The sequence below is a fragment of the Eublepharis macularius genome, chromosome 9, assembly GCF_028583425.1.
Source record: "Eublepharis macularius isolate TG4126 chromosome 9, MPM_Emac_v1.0, whole genome shotgun sequence".
Classification (NCBI taxonomy): Eukaryota; Metazoa; Chordata; class Lepidosauria; order Squamata; family Eublepharidae; genus Eublepharis; species Eublepharis macularius.
The window spans coordinates 59724425-59742646 of NC_072798.1; the positions used below are offsets into that span (position 1 = coordinate 59724425).

General features: G+C 40.1%; 2 protein-coding genes across 4 annotated transcripts; one reads left to right on the forward strand and one right to left on the reverse strand.

Annotated features, from left to right (window-relative positions):
* The first annotated feature begins 2593 nt into the window (after nt 1–2593).
* Nucleotides 2594–11542, forward strand: KRR1 (KRR1 small subunit processome component homolog). Of its 3 annotated transcripts, none has more exons than XM_054989024.1 (10): nt 2594–2678; nt 4131–4306; nt 4816–4950; nt 5820–5945; nt 6030–6113; nt 7049–7105; nt 7542–7712; nt 8866–8943; nt 9043–9136; nt 10879–11542. In XM_054989024.1, exons 1-10 carry the CDS (start codon nt 2609–2611, stop codon nt 11010–11012), a joined length of 1125 nt encoding a protein of 374 aa, XP_054844999.1. In that variant the 5' UTR covers nt 2594–2608; the 3' UTR covers nt 11013–11542. The 3 variants fall into 3 exon arrangements, with proteins under 3 accessions (XP_054844999.1, XP_054845000.1, XP_054845001.1); XM_054989025.1 differs by having other exon boundaries at nt 4134–4306; XM_054989026.1 differs by lacking the exon at nt 6030–6113.
* A 68-nt stretch (nt 11543–11610) lies between these two features.
* LOC129336056 (glioma pathogenesis-related protein 1-like) lies at nt 11611–18222 on the reverse strand. The gene is made up of 5 exons (XM_054989027.1): nt 17963–18222; nt 14835–15080; nt 13166–13275; nt 12438–12520; nt 11611–12076 (listed from the first exon to the last, which is right to left on the reverse strand). The coding sequence occupies exons 1-5, from the start codon at nt 18143–18145 to the stop codon at nt 11940–11942; spliced, it is 759 nt and encodes a 252-aa protein (XP_054845002.1). The 5' UTR covers nt 18146–18222; the 3' UTR covers nt 11611–11939.

An 18222-nucleotide genomic window follows, 5' to 3' on the forward strand; every position in this document is an offset into this window, starting at 1 on the left:
AGCCTCCGGAAGATCGTGCGAAACTCATGGCATGAAGCATCTTCCTAGAGCGATTTCCTGTCATGTTCCTGTTTAATGGCACCATTTCTGATGTCATCGCACCATTAAAGGGAATCTTCCCAAGAAATCGTGCTAGGAAGATGCTTTTGCATCTACCTGGATGTTTACAGGTACTTGTGAAAACGGCTCATATATGCTCTAAGAAAAGGGTGTTTGAAGGATTGCTTACTCCTTCCTGAACCAGTTAATCTGCAAGGGAGGTCCTTAGATGCAGGACCTTCTCAGTTGTGGCAACTTGTGGGAAAATCCCTCCCTCTGGCAGCTTACCTAGCACCAGGTAAAAACTTTTTTGTCCAGATTTCAGGGCAATTGCTTTATGTCTTTTGCCCCAATCTTGTTAATTTTTTAAATTTATTTCATTTTGATTTGCTAATTGATTATTACATTCTGGATTTTACAGAGGTTTTTGTTAAGCTTCTGTTTTGAGATCTTAAGCTGTTGTCATTATTTTATTGTACAATCATATCTTTTAAACCATTTTAAATTAGCACTTTGTGGCTATTTATAATCTTTTAAGTGAATAAGTAAAACTCTACTATACGGTCAGCTCTGTGCATATAGTTGGGCAACTGACAATGAAGCCCTGATAGAAATCGACCACTGAGTCTATTGCACCCTTTCCCCAAAAATAGCTTCTCACAATTCAGGGAAACTTCAGAAGCAGAGCTCATTGCAGCAGGATCTTACACTTTGATCATGAAATTTTCGAAGTAGAATTATGACCTCTGAACATGCAATATGCAAAAGTATTTTTTCACCCCTTGACCAGCAAACAAAAGGACAAGACTTTTGGTACAGTGTTTTATAGTGGTGGGACTATGATCTGGGAGACCCAGTTTCAAATCCACACTCTGACATAGAAGCTTGCTGGGTGGCCTTAAGTCAGTCTCAGCCTAACCTACCTTGCAGGATAAAATGGAGTACAATGATGTAAGCCACTCTCCCCGTTAGGGAGAAAAGTGGAATGCAAAACAAATAAGTAACTATTACACCAGCAGTTTATCTTTCCTGTAGTGGACTAAGTCTGGTATACTGGGTTGTCCTACTTTACTCTCACCTGAGGAGTAAGGCTTGGATAAACATTATGAGTGGAAGGTATTTGGGATATTGTTTTCACAAGATGAAAATTACTTTAGAGCATTTAATGTTCCAGTGAATTTTTCCCCTAGGCTTGGAAAGATATCACTAGATTATTTTAAATTTGCTGACAAATGTATAGCTTGATGTGAAATAGGGTTGCCAGGTCCCCTTACCTCCTGGTGGGAGGGGGGATATGGCACTCACCTTGTCCAGGGAGGCATGATGACATCACCTCAGGGAAGTGATGTCATCACACAAGGTGCAGGAGACCTCCTGGGGCTGTGCAATTAAATCACTCCTAGGAGTGATGTTGTTGCCTCACTCTGCGAGCACTCCCAGGCCTGTTCCCCCACCTTTCCTCCCTGCTGGCCAGATGAGTGGTGATGGAGGGTGGAAGCAGAGAATCCCCATGGGATCCCTAATGTGAAATATGATTTGAAAAACCAAAATCAACTAGCAGTAAAGAAATGTGTGCATATGATTTCCAAATCAATATGAATCACAGATGGCAAACCATGAAAATACATTAGATGGATCTGCAACAGGTCCATTTCCTTTTTTTCTACAGCTGGTTTTCTACCTAGGCTTTGCAATTCTTTATACATGCACTGTGTAACTGGTAATGGTCAAACTTTACAAACCCTATGGATTTAGACTGGAATAATCCAGGAGACATATGCTGATCAAGATGGGCTTTAATTAATGTTTTCTTAGATATGGTAGCAGTTTACTATTTTGAAATACGTGCTTAAAACCGCAGTCTTAGCGCTGACTTCTCAATAAATATGCAAAGGATCTGCGAGGTGTATATTTTATTGTCATCAGGCGAGATTTTTAAAAGGTAGAACAACACACGTTACTGGACTGAATTTACTGTAGAGTATACACGATTCTGAATTAGGCAAAAATCTTTTTAGTCACTACGAAAATGTAAATAAAACGCACGTTCGTGACAAAACTGTTAAGGAGGAGGACTGAATTCCACTGAGCCGGAAAGAGCCAAACATCTCCATTTATAAAATTGGCCACTAGGTCCTACTTTAAATTAAAAACACTCGCCTAAAACGACTTGGCAACTTAAGTCAAGAACGTTTCTTGCCCACATCAGACCAACATGAGGCTGCGACCACAGCACCAATACATAGAGAGCCACGTGCCAAGGAGTTTCTTTCCTATGGGGGAAATACACGAGCCAGAGAGAGACAGAAAAATCCTGATCAAGGCTTCCGATCTAATCTGACCCAGTTTTCAGAGACTAAAGACCTACAGCAGCTTTCCGTTTCAACCGGAAGTCCGTGCTTCGCGTCGAACTTCTTCCCATCTCTAGCCCGTTGACACGCACAACAAATGTTTAAAGTAAACGGAAAACCTCATTTCCCAGAGCGCTTTGCGCGCCGCAGCGTAGCACCCGCGTTTCCGGGGCATCGCTTGGAGGGGAGGCTTTACGGCGGGGGGAGGGACGAGCGGCATGGCGGCCCCTGAGGAAGCTGCGCCCGGCAAGGGACCCAAGAGCCCCCAAAACAAGAAAGCGAGGAAAGGTAACGCGTGTTTCTGGCCTGCGATCTTTCCACGGGCAGCCCCGCAATGCTTTATTAGTGTCCGCCTGCCTGTATGGCTCGTTATTCTTCCATTCCTCTTAGGAGTTCAGGGTTGCACGCGTGGTTCCGCCTTCCCATTTTTATCCTTGCTATAGTCCCAAGGGTAAGATTGCCAGCTCCGGGTTCGGAAATGCGCGGATACGTGGGGGCGAAGACTGGGGAAGGTGGAATTTGGAGAGTGGAGGGGGCTTACAAGGGTATAATGCCATACTTTATATTTATTTTGTATTCTATATTTAGGCGTCTGTCTTTTATATTTTGGGTTTGTTTTATTTTTTCAGTATTTGTGTTTGTGTGTGTTATGTGCTATCAAGTTGCCTCCGACTTGTGGTGACCCTATGAATGAAAGACCTCCAAAACATCCTATCATTAACAGACTTGCTCAGATCTTGCAAACTTGAGGATGTCCCTTCTTTTATTGAGAAGCCATCTCATTTTACATCTTCCTCTTTTTCTGCTGCCTTCCACTTTTCCTAGCATTATTGACTTTTCCAGAGAAACTTGTCTTCTCATAATGTGACCAAAGTATGATAGCCTCAGTTTTGTTATTTTAGCTTCTAGGGAGAATTCAGGCTTGATTTGATCTAGTCCCCACTTATTTGTCTTTTTGGGAGCCCTTTAAACAGTGGGTTACAAGTTTTTAGAAGTGGAGAGTTGTTGAGTGAATGTAGTGTTGGGGAGGGAGCTGGGGAAATCATTGGCCAGCTTCTTACCTTGGCTAGCAATTGGCATTCTCGTGTGATGATAACACTCTGGAAAAGATTACCTTTAAAATATGCATTCAGTTTCTTGAGCAAAAAATTAATGATGCTGTGAAGCCATCTATGTAAATCCTATGTTTGAATATGCACTTGACTTGTTTGATAACTTGCAGGTGGAGATCTTTAAATGTGAGTCCAGTAGCACCTTTAAGACTAACCAACTTTACTGCGTCATAAGCTTTGGAGAATCACAGCTCTCTTCATCAGATGCATCTGATAAAGAGAGTTGTTGTTCTCCAAAGCTTATGCTACAGTAAAGTTAGTTAGTCTTAAAGGTGCTACTGGACTCTTTACTATTTTGCTACTACAGACTAACACAGCTAACTGTGATAAAGAAAGGTGGAAGATGAAGAAGAAAGAAGGGTAGATGACAGCAGCAGTTTGGGGAGATCTGTTTATGTGAAAGGATGCTTTAACTTTATCTCTGTCAAACAAGGATGTTAAATCTGATGATGATCCAGCATGATATCTCGCACTGCACTTGTGTTGATGTGTGCAGACCATTTTCCACACTGGATCTCGATAACAGTAGTGGTGGTACTTTTCTGTCTTTCCTACTCTCCACCCCCTCCCCCCTTTAAAAGTAGAGTATACAGTTGTCATATTCTTAAAAGTTGTGTGTTCATAACAGTAGATGAATCTGAACTTCTCACTGTTCCCGATGGATGGAAAGAGCCACCCTTCACAAGAGAAGATAATCCTAGAGGTCTTCTGGAGGAAAGTAGCTTTGCCACGCTCTTCCCAAAATACAGAGAAGCTTACTTAAAAGAATGCTGGCCATTGGTGCAGAAAACGTTGAGTGAACATGTAAGAATATCTTCTGGAGGGTCACAAAGTATAAGGTTAAAATTTCTAGATTGATGAGGGAAGGATAAAATGTAGTTGGTGTACAGTTGGGAAGAAAATACATTTCAGCTTCTGAAAATGGAAACCGACAGACAGGTTTATAATAATGCATTACTTAAATATCATTGTTTTCATGTTTATAGTGTTTCCTTCACTACTGAGGTAATTTTTTGAGCTTGATCAGCCTGTGTTGTTCAGCGAAAACATGACCCTGCACATTCAAACAAATGTAATGTCCATATAAAGTTAGTGACATTGTTGCAGGCAGAACGAGTATTTGGCAAGGATCCTGTTCATGTTAAAGTTATTTCAACTTCTTAAGTCATTGTCACAAATGTTATGGCACTTTTGTTGCTTCAGTGTTCAGGGTATATTCTGGTGGTAAAAAAATGTCCAGTGCATGATGTTTTGTAGCTGTTTAGAAGCTGTTCTAGTTTCTGTGTAAACCGCTAATAGCTTTTTTGTTGCAGCATATAAATGCAGATTTAGACTTAATTGAAGGAAGCATGACTGTCAACACAACAAAGAAGACCTTTGACCCATATATCATCATCAGAGCCAGAGACTTAATAAAGCTTTTAGCAAGAAGTGTTCCATTTGAGCAGGTTTGTGTAGAGGCAACTCAGTGTTTATGCTATGCTGTACCCTGTGGGTTTTTTCATCTTGTTTGAAGTCTTATCTGTACACTTAAGGCAATCCTACTATATAAAAGGCTAAGCGTATTCAAGGTAACTCACTTCCTATCCTGGTGCACCACCAGAGGGCGTTGCTGTGGAGGCAAGCCCAGATGAGGCAGCCAGACCTCCAGAGAGCATATTGCAGCAAGAAGCCCAGGCCGGAATCAGGAGCGGAGTAGGTGGCAATGTCCACTCTCTGCCTTCACCCAGCTGGGATCAGGAGTGGAGCACATGGCAATGCCCACCCCCCACCCTCACCTAGCTGGGATCAGGCACAGAGCAGGTGGCAATGCCCGCCCCTGCCTTTACCCAGCTGGTATCAGGAGTGGAGCAGGTTGCAGTGCCCACCCCCTTCACCTGGCCGAGATCAGGAACAGAGCAGGTGGCAATGTCCACCCCCCCTTCACCCGGCCAGGTTCAGGCGAGTAGCAGATGACAATGCCTGCCCCCTTCACCCAGCTGGGATCAGGAGCAGAGCATGAGGCAGTGCCCATCCCACTTCGCCCAGCTTGGATCAGGCACAGAGCAGGAGGCAATCCCCACCCCCAACTTCACCCGGCAGGGATCAGGAGTGGAGCAGGTAGAAATGCCTACCCTACCTTTACCCGGCTGGGATCAGGAGAGGAGAAGGTGACAATGCCCACTCCCTTCACCCAGCCAGGATCAGGTACAGTGGAGGTGGCAATGCCCACCCACCCCCATTCACCTGGCCAGGATTGCTAAGAAAATGATTTCAGTAATATTCCTGCCTGTACTTCCAGCTGCTTAACTTGACTCTGTCTGGTTTTTCCACTCAGGCTATACGTATTCTTGAAGATGACATTGCATGTGACATCATTAAAATCGGTAGCCTTGTGAGAAACAGAGATCGATTTGTTAAGAGAAGACAAAGGCTTATTGGTCCCAATGGATCTACTCTCAAGGTGGGCATCTAATAACTAGTAATCCTCACGTCCGCAGTATATAAGAATTAGCTGAAATATCTACTATATCTTGTTCTGATGTAGGCTCTAGAACTCTTAACAGACTGTTACATCATGGTTCAGGGGAACACTGTATCAGCTCTTGGACCTTTTCATGGCTTAAAAGAGGTAAGATATCTTTTCCAGAAAAGACAGCCTTTTAAGAAATTCAGCCAAGTTGTAATACCAGTTTGCCCTTTTTCTGTTTATTTTTCTTAAGCATTCAAGTGTCATCTGTCAGAAAGAACTATTAACCCTTTTTTAGTGAGGGTTTTTTTTCAGTTGTCACATCCTATTAACATCAAAGAATTTCATCTTATTGTTCAGCTTCTTTGGTTTGCTGTGTAAGACAAAGTAAAAGTGCATTGTGACAAATGTGATGAATTCTGCTGCAGTGCATACTCTGGTAGTGCCGCTGTACCATCCAAGACCTGACACAAATAACCCATGGCAAGCTAGGGAACATTACATGCAGTCCTATTCACATCCACCAGTAATAACATACCCTTACCCCATTCCCTTAACTCTTGCATCCAAAACAAAATACTAGATATTGGACTATTACCTGAGCCAGTAATCCCCACTAAGATGCTCATGGTGGCCATGATGCCCACCAGTGGGTTGCATGGTGGTCATTTGTTTCTTCCTGAAAGCCAGTCCTGGTTTTCCTCTGCTTCACTGGAATATGAGGCGCGTCAGAAAAACCCAGGAGATAGCAGCATCTTTGTCTATGTAGTAAGCGCCTTTTCCAAAGCAGCTGCCTTCCTTGGAGAGAGGATGCTGGGCTTGGTACCTCCGAACACTGTGTTTGATTGGTGCCATCCCGTGGTGCCATTTAGGAAGAGAGTGCCAGTCAATTGGCTTTGGCATAGATACTTATGCATAAGCAACTTGTTATATCAACTATGGGATCAGGTCTTGCTTGTTCCAAAATAATGGTTGATTCTTGTTGATTATTTTGGAACACCATCTTGTTCAGGAGGCTTTAAAATGAGGCTTAGAAATTGCCATTCAACTGTTATCAGGAGTAAATTTGCAGCGTAATTGTCTTGTGTTAATTTTAGGTTAGGAAAGTAGTTCTGGATACAATGAAGAATATTCACCCTATATATAACATCAAGGTGAGTCCAGTTTCTTTTTATGCTATAATTTTTCTTAAGACTTTATTTGGCATCTGTTTAATTTTAACATAATTTCATCATTTGAGCCACTGTTTACTCTTTCTACCCATTTTCTTATAATGATGTATTTTGAAAGAAGATTCATTTGGAAACAGAACTCAAATAACAGAAAAAATTAGTTTTCCCCACTTTGATTCTTGACACATTGCTAGTTGTATCAAAAAGCGATCAAAGCATCGTTATGCTTAATAATTTGTTGTTAAATCACTTTACAATGTTGTGATAACATCTGATATTACCTGCTGTAATGAAGTTATTTTATAAGTATTCCCCAAAGACCTCTAATTTCCCCATGTCTTGAGTAGATGAGGCAATAGGGTGGCTCAAGGAGATGTTGTGTTCTGACCAATTGTTTGGTATTTTCACTGGGCTGAAGACCCTGATGATTAAGAGGGAGTTGCTAAAAGATCCTGAATTAAGAAAGCAGAACTGGGACCGTTTTTTGCCTAAATTCAAACACAAGAATTTGAACAAGCGGAAGGAACCAAAGAAGAAGACTGTCAAGAAGGAATATACTCCCTTCCCACCTCCACAACCAGAGAGTCAGGTGTGTTAAAATATCTTAGTATTGCACAGGCTAAAGGAGGTTTGAAATAAGTCATAGTCCAATAGGGAGGTGTGTAAAGTGAATACCTTGAAGAATCCAGATTTTTTAAAAGTCAGTATATTTATTTAAAGGAAGACTTCATCATGACCAAAAAGATTACTGTCTTCCTAATTGTATGTGAAAATTAAAATCATGGTGCCATTAGCATGTTGTGATGTTTAACTAATGTGTCCATGTTTTAATTAGAATGCCATATGAAAAATACTGGAATACTGGGAGTCTGTTGTTTCCCAGTGTATCTTGTAGATCCTGATGTTGCATATACCCCACAATTTCTAACGCTGTAACATTTTCTAAGATGTAGATTGGGTACAGCCAAAATAATAATAATAATAAAAATAATAATAGCAACAACAACAACAACAACATTCGATTTATATACTGCCCTTCAGGACCACTTAATGCCCACTCAGAGCGGTTTACAAAGTATGTCGTTATTATCCCCACAACAAAACACCCTGTGAGGTGGGTGGGGCTGAGAGAGCCCCAGAGAGCCATGACTAGCCCAAGGTCACTCAGCTGACTTCAAGTGGAGGAGTGGGGAATCAAACCCGGCTCTCCAGATTAGAGTCCCGCGCTCTTAACCACTACACCAAATCATCTCATATTCATTATTATAAAAATGAGTATAATTTGAGATATATCTGGGCTATTTATCCTCTTTCTAGTTCATTAATAGCACTACTAATGATCTCTTTCTGATATTTCTTGGCTAGCTTATACTTCTGTATCACTGGCACTTATGAACCATATTGTTCTTGAGGAAGGAAAAGCTAATTCCAGGCATGTGTAAATGACTGGACAGCTCATTCCACATATTGTTAATATTTTCGACTTTAAAAATTAGGTGTCAAGTTTTTAAAATACTTCTTCACACAATGTATACTTTTTTATATTTGTTAAAAGTGAAATTTCCCAAGCAGGAGTTGAATACAAATGGTTTATTTAATTCACTCTGTTGATTGCTTTGTGTTGAATTGGTTCTGGCCAGTAGTATTTAATAACCTTTGAAGTCTAGTGTTTGCCTTCTAGTTGTTTTTGTGAAAAATCTTACTGTTTCTCAGCACAAAATATTTAATCACATCTTTTGCAGATTGATAAAGAGCTGGCAAGTGGTGAATATTTTTTGAAAGAAAGTCAGAAGAAGCGTAAGAGAGTAGAGGAGATAAAAGTAAGTTCCCTCTGATTTCTCTCAAAGTAACTTTAAAATTTGTATCTGCTATTTTTTGTGCTTGCTATACAAAATGCTGAGTTCTTTTTTTAAACTTAGGCAAAACAAGCAGAAGCGATTAGTAGGAGACAAGAAGAAAGAAACAAAGCTTTTATTCCACCTAAGGAAAAGTCCACCGTAAATCCCAAGAAGGGTAAGATTGATTTCCATTAAGTTTTCCAACCTTTGGTAATTGGTTTCCTTGATAGTTTTTTCTTCAAGGAAAAAACTGCTAGACAGAGGTGCTAGTGGAGGGAAAGCATTTCGGCTTGCTATTGCTGGACTGAATAAACGCTTTGGGTTCTTGCCTTGAGTGTTTGTGAATATTGGTTATTGCATTTCTTATCTCATCCTTCTTTCAGGGGGCTAAAGACAACATTCAAGACTCTCCCTTCCCTTGTTTCATCCTCACAACAACTTTGTGTGACTGGGTGACCCCATGTGATAGTATGACTGGCCCAGGGTCACTTAGTGAGTTTCATAGCAGTATGGGGCTTTGAACGCAGGTCTCTCAGATACTAGTCAGACACTCCTACCACTACACTTACTGGCTTTCCAATAATTTTTGGAAAAGACAGAGCAGAGAAAAGTGAAAGGAGTGATTTATGTATCTCATAATGAGTTATTATGTCATTCAAGAAGAAGTTCAGAATGACAAAACAAATAGTTCCAGGTGAATAACCATATTGGTCTGCAGTAGAACATCAATATTAGAGTCCAGTTGCATCTTAAAGACCAACAAGATTTTCAGGGCATAAGCTTTTGAGAGTATACTGAAAATCTTGTTAGTCTTTAAGGTGCTACTGGACTTGAATCTTACAAAACAAAAACCCTGTTTTGTTCTAATCCCAAAGAAATGGATTACTCTTTTTAAAAAATCTTTGAAATACTGAGATGTTCAGTTTCCTTGATTGAAACGTTTGTAAATTACATAAGAGCTTTCTAGTAGTATATTACATGCTGTGTCTTAGATTGCGGCTTTAACTTTTGTATTGAAATTATGAAATGGTGTATTTTATCTTTTATTGTGTATTGTTGTTCTGATTTATTGTACCATTATATACTGTTGTAACCTGCCCTGAGCCTGCTTGCGGGGAGGGTGGGCAAGAAATCTGATAACTTAAAAGTAAATCCTGCCTCACACAAAAGATGCAAGAACAGGAATTCAGACAATTTCACTAAGTTGGATTTTTATCCAGCCCTCTATCCAAGCACCTCAGGGTGGCATTCCTGATATTTCTCCCCTCATTTTATCTTCACAGCAACACTGAAAAGTGAGTGAGTCTGAGAGTGTGACTGGTCCATGATTGCACAGTGAGCTTTATGCCAGAAAGGGGATTTGAGTCTGGATCTTCCCTTCCTGATCTAACATTCTAACTATCACTTTATCTGATATCCTAAAACTGATAAATACTGCAGCAGCATATTGACACTAACGGATTCTGTGCTGTGAAGTGTTACATCTCTTGGTGTAGACAGTACATATGTAAAGCAGTTTGAGTGACTCCATGTGAGGGTGTTCTTCTTCCAGCAGGTGTCCTTTGCTAGCCTACTAATAAACTCTGTTCAAGTGCATATGTATTGTAGAAGATAATAAAAGTAGACAAAATACGAAAAGGCTGTGCTGCTTAGAATTTATCAAATTGAATTTTTAATTTTGACCAGCACAGAGCTGTTTCAAATGCCATGCCAAGTATGCTTGTAACATGAGTGCATCGAGCCTGAGAGGATGGCATGATAATATTGTACACACAGGCACCAGCCATATGTTGAAAAGTAACATCAAGCTGATTACTAGTATGCCTGCCATCTTGTTTAAGCTAGTTGGCCAAGCGTAACATTTGCATCTCTTGTGTCCTAGAAATTCAACCTGTGATTTTCCCTCCCTTTATGTAGCTTCTGCCGAAACTAAAATTGATGTTGAAGCTATTAAGGAAAAGGTGAAAAAGGCAAAGAAGAAGAAGTTGGGAGCACTTCCTGTTGAAGAAGTTAAGTTAAAGATTGCAGCAGATGAAAAGAAAAAGAAATGATTTTTAAAGTGCTAGAGTGTAGCCTTTTCTAAGATGAGAAGAATCCATGGTCTAGATTTGACTGTCTTTCCTTGCCAACTTCATACTGTCCGTGAACACAGGAAAGCATCAGAGTGTCCCCTTCTCTTACTGGGAAGATCTGGCAATTGAAGGATTACAGGAAGTGACTGACAGCATCTTCTGTTGCATACTGGAGATTATGGGGAAGCAAACATTTGCAGATTCACAATATCCATGAGAATATGTTCCAAGACAAGCTTTTGGATGAAGACCTCTGCTTGCCTGATGCTGTCAATACAAGGGTTTTATTCAGTTTGTGAATATTGTCTAGATAAACTCAGTACTATTTGTGATGTTGTCATTTCGACTCTTGCAAGCAGCATTTCTGTGAAACTGCAAAAAGGATAGTTTTATCTAGGGAAATGTTAAATCTTTTTTCCTCAAAGTACAAAAATAAATTGGTATGTATATATTTTTAGGATGCTAAACTATGTAACTTCTACTATCCTAGTAAATTATTTTGATATATATCTATTGGTATCTTGATATTTTGTATTGGTCTTGATTGAAAGTCACATACAAGAGAACCAGTCTCCAAATGCTGGTTTCAATCAGCACAAAATTATCTGGTGTTAAGCACACAGGTCCTATTTATTTTAAAAGGGTGTGAAATTGCAGAGTTGACGCTCCAGCACGTGCTTGAATTAAATATGACATTTCATGTTTTTTTGGATTTAAAAGGTTCCCAAATATCTCTGTAGCTGTTGAATGGTAAGTCATATCACCTAGGTTCCTTGGGAATGTTTCCAAGTTGTTCTTTTATTAATCAGTTATAGCCAAATCTCCTAACTGGATATACCTATTCCCTTGCCTCTATATGAGATTTTTATTCCATAGTGAAGTTACTTTTTCAGCCATGGTGCCAGCTCACTCAGATATATTCATTGTGGGATAATGCCTCTGAACAATGAAGACTACTCCCAAAGTCAGTACTGCTAGAGATGGTCTCAGTACTAGAATGCTGATACAGTATTGGTCGCAAACTGCTTCTTCCTCGAGTTTACCTATAAATAAAATAAGCATATGGTTTGCAGGTTTAAAGCCAAATCACTTCAATAATATCTTCCTTATCTCAGCTATGGAAGTGAGACAAACGTGGCTATCCAGGACTTTTAAAGGAAATTTGTATCTAAACAAGTGGGGGACCCACAAAGACATGCAGGGGGCATTGCATTTACCCTTCCCCTACAATTTCCTCTGTTCCTTCCCTGAAATCCCAATCAAGCTTGTGGGGGTTATGCTAGTGTTAACTGTGTGTAAATGCAAACTGAAGTATGGCATTTTATTTTCAATTCATTGCTGTATTTGAGACTAAGACAGCAGGGTGCTTCTGGCTGTTGCAAGACCAGTCTTTTTTAAACTTACCACAGAGCTTTTCTGTACATGGTTCCCCGAGACACTTGCTGCACACTGCTCCACTCATATATGGCCTGGTTGGATAATTCCCACTGTGCAAAAATTACAGCTTTGTCAGTAGAAAAAGGGAGGGCCCAGAGGGTGAATTAGATGTTCCTGTTTAGATTTTATTCAAATGACTTTAACCATGATTCTGTGGTCTAGATGCTTCTTAATATGCAGTGAAACATTACATAGGGAAGAGTTATAAGGTACTGCAACCCTGTCAAACTTCACAACGACACCAGTGATTTGGGTTCTTATACAGAGAGAGGACTAGAACACAAACATATTCGCCACCTTTAATTCCTAACTCTCTTAACTAATTGCACTGAATGATAGCTCCAATCTCATGGCTGTTTACTCAGTTAAAAGGCCACTGAGCTTTGGTACTATACTAAAGGAAAAGATCAGTGAAGGATGAAATGTGATTGCTGTTTGTATTTAGAGGATGGGGATAGCTTGCAGTCTTAAACAGAATTACACCCTTCTAAATCCATTGAATTTAGGATTGTACTGTCAGAATAAAGCATATGTCATTGTCAGTGCATTTCTGTCAAGCATTGAATTATGTGTTTGTTCAGTGTCTGTGTTTCTGGCAAACGGGTCTTGAACATAAATTTATTTTTGCCACTTTCTCTAAAGGTAGCATGCATGATCAATTACTAAAGATAAAATTTTAAAATAAAAAATCTTACCTGGGTCCATAGTTACAAATGAAGTGTGCAGCATTGGGTAGAGAAAAGCCATGTACTTTTTGGCAAAAGTGAACAGCGCAACCAATTTTGTAGCTTGTAGCCCAAACCATCTGTAATGAAATTGGCACATTCTATAACAATACATTTGATTTCGACTAAGGCTTAGAGCTTGTGCTATATTTTAAAGGTCTAGATTAGAGATTGTAGGAATTACCTTTATATAAAGAATAAACTTGGACGTTACCCTATTGTATACAGAACTAATGTTAGTATTCATAAGAGGTTAATTAAAGATTTTCTAAGGCAGGCAGAATCAGCAACAGTGGATGCATCTATGTAGCTTTAGTCTCTCTGTGTGATTACCTATAGTTGATTGTATTCATTCTACCAGAGTTCATAGTTGCTTTCTGTTTTATCAGACATGTTGTCCTTCCACTGGCATTAATATCCTGTACTTTGAGATTGTATGTTCAAGAATGACTATGAATTGAATTATAGGTGCACACCTGCTAACTCTGATGGTTGATTGGCAACTTTGCCTCTGAGAACCAGTCGTGTGCTAGAAACTAACACCTCTGTACCATCCATTACTGTGAACCAACGTGTGCTTGTCTATTTAAAAAATAGCAAGTAGCTCTTGGGCCATTTTTCTCCAAGAATCCATCAAGCTGTGTCTGATAATGAGTTTAAAAATCTATCTAAACGACATTCTAAGGAGGATTGTTTGCTAGAGCAGGTGGAGGCTATAAAGTGGTTGGCAACTATCAAACAGCCCACAATCAATTCAAACAACAGTTCTTACTTCGTGTGAGAACAGTATGTGAAGTCTGCTGGTGAGTCATAACTACTGACCATCCCTATATAATAAGTTGGTCATAAATACTGACCACCCCTATATAATAAGTTGTTTGTGCTTTCTAGGAATCACATGGAGCCAGCAGTATGAAAAGAAGCCTTCCACCACAGCTGCTTTTTGCTAGTGAAAGCATGGCGGGTGGAAGGGAGGAAATGATGATGCTCCCGTGTCTACACACACTCAGGAGCCAGTTTGCACCCCACCAAACTATTTTAAAGGGAAGTGTTGGGTTACATGTTAAATGCAAGTTGAGTTGGGATTTCCCACAACCCATCTAGTGTTTAACGTATTATGTAATCGGACCTCTAGAAATGTGTCTACAGCTACTCTTAACATAACCATAACAACCTTATTCCTCAAACACTGATCTCTTCAACTTTCACACAAAATGAGATTGAGCTAAAGTATTTCCATATCTTATTTTAACAAGTTAATATGGATCAAAATCATGACCAGTTGGCAATGTTTATTTAAGGACAAGAAAGAGGAGGGTAAAAAAACCCTGCAGAAGGATAACTAATGAGGTTGGAACTACTACAACAAAAAGATTTAAGTATAACTAAAAATGTGGAAGAATTAAAACATTACATAATTCAACAAATAAAAGTGCATAAGTTTGATTAAAAACGATCTATAGTGTTATTCTCCTGATGTTTCGGTAGAAAAAAATGCTGAGATTCAAATGAAGAAGAACCATTTCCATTGTGCTTCAGAATACTCCAACTTCTTTGTTAAGGCAAGATTCAAACCAGGGTTTTTCTGGGTATTAGATGCATCTCAACACCAGCTGTTAAGCCAAAACCAATGGCTTACCTGAGTATAATGGCCACACACATGACTGCACTTCTGGGTGGCATAATTGTAATATCTGATTTCATTGTACCAAGATACGAGAGCTGAAGTCACATTAAAATGGCCAAGTGAACCAGTCCAAATATTTTCACCAACAGCTGTAAAGTTGGGGTGGACCTTCCGTGGAATTTTGAGCTCAGCATTGTGTTCGAATTGGCACATCTTTGCCCAGGCATTAGCTGTCTTTGCTAGAGCGTAGTCCCAACTCTATAAAAATAAGTCAGAATAATCATGAGATTTTATTTTCTAGGGTTTTTTCAAAATAAGTGACTTGATATCAGAGAGGTGCGAAGACTTATAAATTCACTCTTCAAAAAGCATGGACCTTGTAAACTTGCATGCCAGGTAAGCAGTAGAGGCTCGCTCAGTCTCACATATCGCGCTCCACTTACATATACCCACACTTGGTATTTTAAGGCAATATCAGAACAAAGAGGGTTAGTATCTTTATTATTTTCTTGATCAGTTTCTCTTCAGATCTGCCACCAAATATGAATGGGCTCCTTGGGGGATGTGGGCAACCAGTTAACTTCATTCTCTGTCTATAATGGCTGGTAAATGCTTCTCAGAGGAAGACAGATCGCCTGTGAGCATCTGTATAGGCCTCAGCTGTCTAATAGGTCCTTACATTTAAAAGGCCAATGTTGGTATAGGTTCTCTAGGCAGTTACCAGCTCATTTCCACATTTCAAGCAGTTGGGAAACTGTGCTTTGGAGTAGCTCTGCCTGTCTCTGACATGGAGAAAAGAGGAAAGTGTTAAGCATCTCAGAGTTTTATTCTGTGCCCCAGTTCAATATTCGTGGGCTCATAACCTAAGAAAAGCGTGGAGCCATGCAAAACTGCTCCCCAAAGCAAGCATTTCCCAACATCAAGCAGCTACTACTCTATGAATTAATGGGGTTTTCCCCAGCCATTCAACCCGTACACCCACGCTCCAAGGTACAATCCACTTGTGCAGCAGGCCTGTACAAGATCACAGAGAGATGAATTCAGGTTACGGAGACATCATCCTAAGCTCCATTCTAGCAAACCTGTGCACATTTTCTTGCATAAGGAATTAATTTATCCTGTGTTTGGTTCTTTAAAGGTGATGAGGAACTTTCTGATGTTCAGTTAACTGACCACATTTGATAAAAGTTGGTCTGTATATCAGTACAAATTTGGGGTGTCAACTTCCAGGTAGGACATGGAGATCTCCCAGAGTTACAATTGATCTCCAGGCTACAGAGATCAGTTTCCCTAGAGAAAATGGCTGTTTTGGTGAGTGGACTGTATGGCACTGAGGTTCCTCCCCTCCCCAAACCTCTCCTCTCTACGCTGTACCTCCAAACCTCCAGGTATTTCCCAACCCAGAGTTAGCAACCCTAGCCAGGGTTGCCAGCACCCCAATTATGGTGGGGGATCCACTAGACTTTACCATTGACCCCTTCCACTGCTCACCTGGCCAGAGGTGCGGAAGGTGTCTAGAAAGGGGAGAGGTAGGCCAGCAGACATGTGTGTGAAGGCACCTGGTGCTTACATCATTCCCAGTGTGACCCAGAAGTGGTGAATTGTGCCATGGCCAATTTTTAAAGAATCAGCCCCTTCAGTGACCCATCACTTCTCCTAGCTGGTCACAGGTGCTTGTGGACAAGTATGTACTCTGTGACTGCCACACCTGTAACCTTGGGGGACCTGGCAACCCTATTTCCACTAGGCACTCTGTATTCTAATAGCTTCATAAATCACCATGTTAAGACTATACAGATGAGCTTCCATCATGGCCTTTACTGGCAACATCTTTCCCTCTGCCCTTTGTTTTCTTGTTTGTTTTTGTTTAGTGCATTTTTATCCTGTCAGAGTGGTGTACATGATACTCCCCTCCTCAGTTTTAACATCACAACAAGCCTGTGAAATAGGTTAGGCAGAGGGAGAATTATTGGCCTAAGCTAATTTAGTAAATTTCATGGTTTGCAGATTAATACTGGAGAGTGAGATTCTGACCTTTCACTCTACACATCTCTGATTTCAAAGCAGTAGCAAGTTGTTTGGCTTCTGTTTTGTCGGCACCTTTTTGGGGACCGCAGGAAAGTGTGTTCTCAGAAAATACGCCAAAAAAATAGAAGCCAAACAGCCTGCTACTGTTTTGAAGTCAGAGACATATGGAGTGAGGGGGGAAAGCCAGCAGCGTTCGGTAAGTGGGCCGTCCCTTTAAGGACGTGTGGAAATGGCTCTGTGACTTCTAAACAATAATAAATTATTGTAAACTTAAAACAGAAGAGTTTTCTCCTCTGTGTTCCTTCTCTGTGATGTTTCTGTTTTCCTCTGCACTATTAGGACTACAGAACTCCTCTCTTCTTTCTTGGGCCTAGCAAAGGATGGTTTTTCACTATAATGACAAACAAGGATTTGAATCCAGATCTTCATGGAAGTAGTCCAACACTCTAACTTCTTTCTCTCATTTAAGATTGAGAAGAAGTTATACAAAATTCAAAAGCAAGCTGAATGTTTTGTGATTGTTAGTTGGCCCTAATATTTATTTAATTTATTTAGAAAATTTACCTCTCTAGACTACACCTGCTCAAGGCAGCTCATAAGTAAAAACAGTAAAACAAAACTATGACAACATTGCCATTAAAAACAAGCCATTAAAAAGCTAGGAACATAATAAAAGTATTATGTTCCTGTTTTTATTTCAGTTCATTTATACCAGAATTAACAAATATCCACATGGGAGTTTTTCATGCTCATAACATCACCAGGATAAAAGGTTCCAAGTTGTACAGAGTTCAGCATGGGTATGAATCAGTGTATCTAAAGTTCTCCCCCCGCCCCGCCCACTCCAAACCCTTGTTCAGGCAAGCCTTGGTATGTACAGATATGGCTACAAATGTGTCATTAAGAAACAGCACACAATGGGGCTATATACTCTTATTCCCATACCACTGTAATTTCCAGAGTTTAGGTACTGATATCCCACTAATGGCTGGAGGTTTTTGGTTTTTTAAAAAAGAAAACCATCCCTAAACAGTTATAAACCTGCATGAAACGTAAGCAAATGCAATCATACTTTTCTTGTAGCAGCAAACAGAAAGTGAAGATTCCCTTACCATCCGCTTCATGTTGCTGGCAGGTGGATCTACATTGGACCGAAAATTGTTGTGCACTCTGACACATTCCTCAATGAACTCTTTATTTCCAATATCTGGCAAAGCATTTAGGGCATAAGAGCAGCAGCCTATGGCAAGATCTAGGAATACCAGGATACCAAAGCACAGTCTGAATCCTTTCATTCTTGAGTATCTCACTTTCTCTCTTGACTGCAGAGACTTGAAAGTCAAAATATTTTTCCTGATAAAATAAAGGTGCT

Bases quoted from the DNA above. Each gene is read 5' to 3' on its own strand.
- LOC129336056 (XM_054989027.1), bottom strand. From the start codon at position 18,145: ATGAAAGGATTCAGACTGTGCTTTGGTATCCTGGTATTCCTAGATCTT. The intron at 12,521-13,165 runs GTAAGATTTTTT...ATTTTTGCACAG, and splicing joins ATTTGTAACTATGGACCCAG to TGGGAATTATCCAACCAGGC. The intron at 12,077-12,437 runs GTAAGTTTAAAA...TTTTATTTATAG, and splicing joins ATGTACAGAAAAGCTCTGTG to GTAAACTCGAGGAAGAAGCA.
- KRR1 (XM_054989024.1), top strand. From the start codon at position 2,609: ATGGCGGCCCCTGAGGAAGCTGCGCCCGGCAAGGGACCCAAGAGCCCC. The intron at 2,679-4,130 runs GTAACGCGTGTT...TGTTCATAACAG, and splicing joins AAACAAGAAAGCGAGGAAAG to TAGATGAATCTGAACTTCTC. The intron at 6,114-7,048 runs GTAAGATATCTT...TGTTAATTTTAG, and splicing joins CTTTTCATGGCTTAAAAGAG to GTTAGGAAAGTAGTTCTGGA.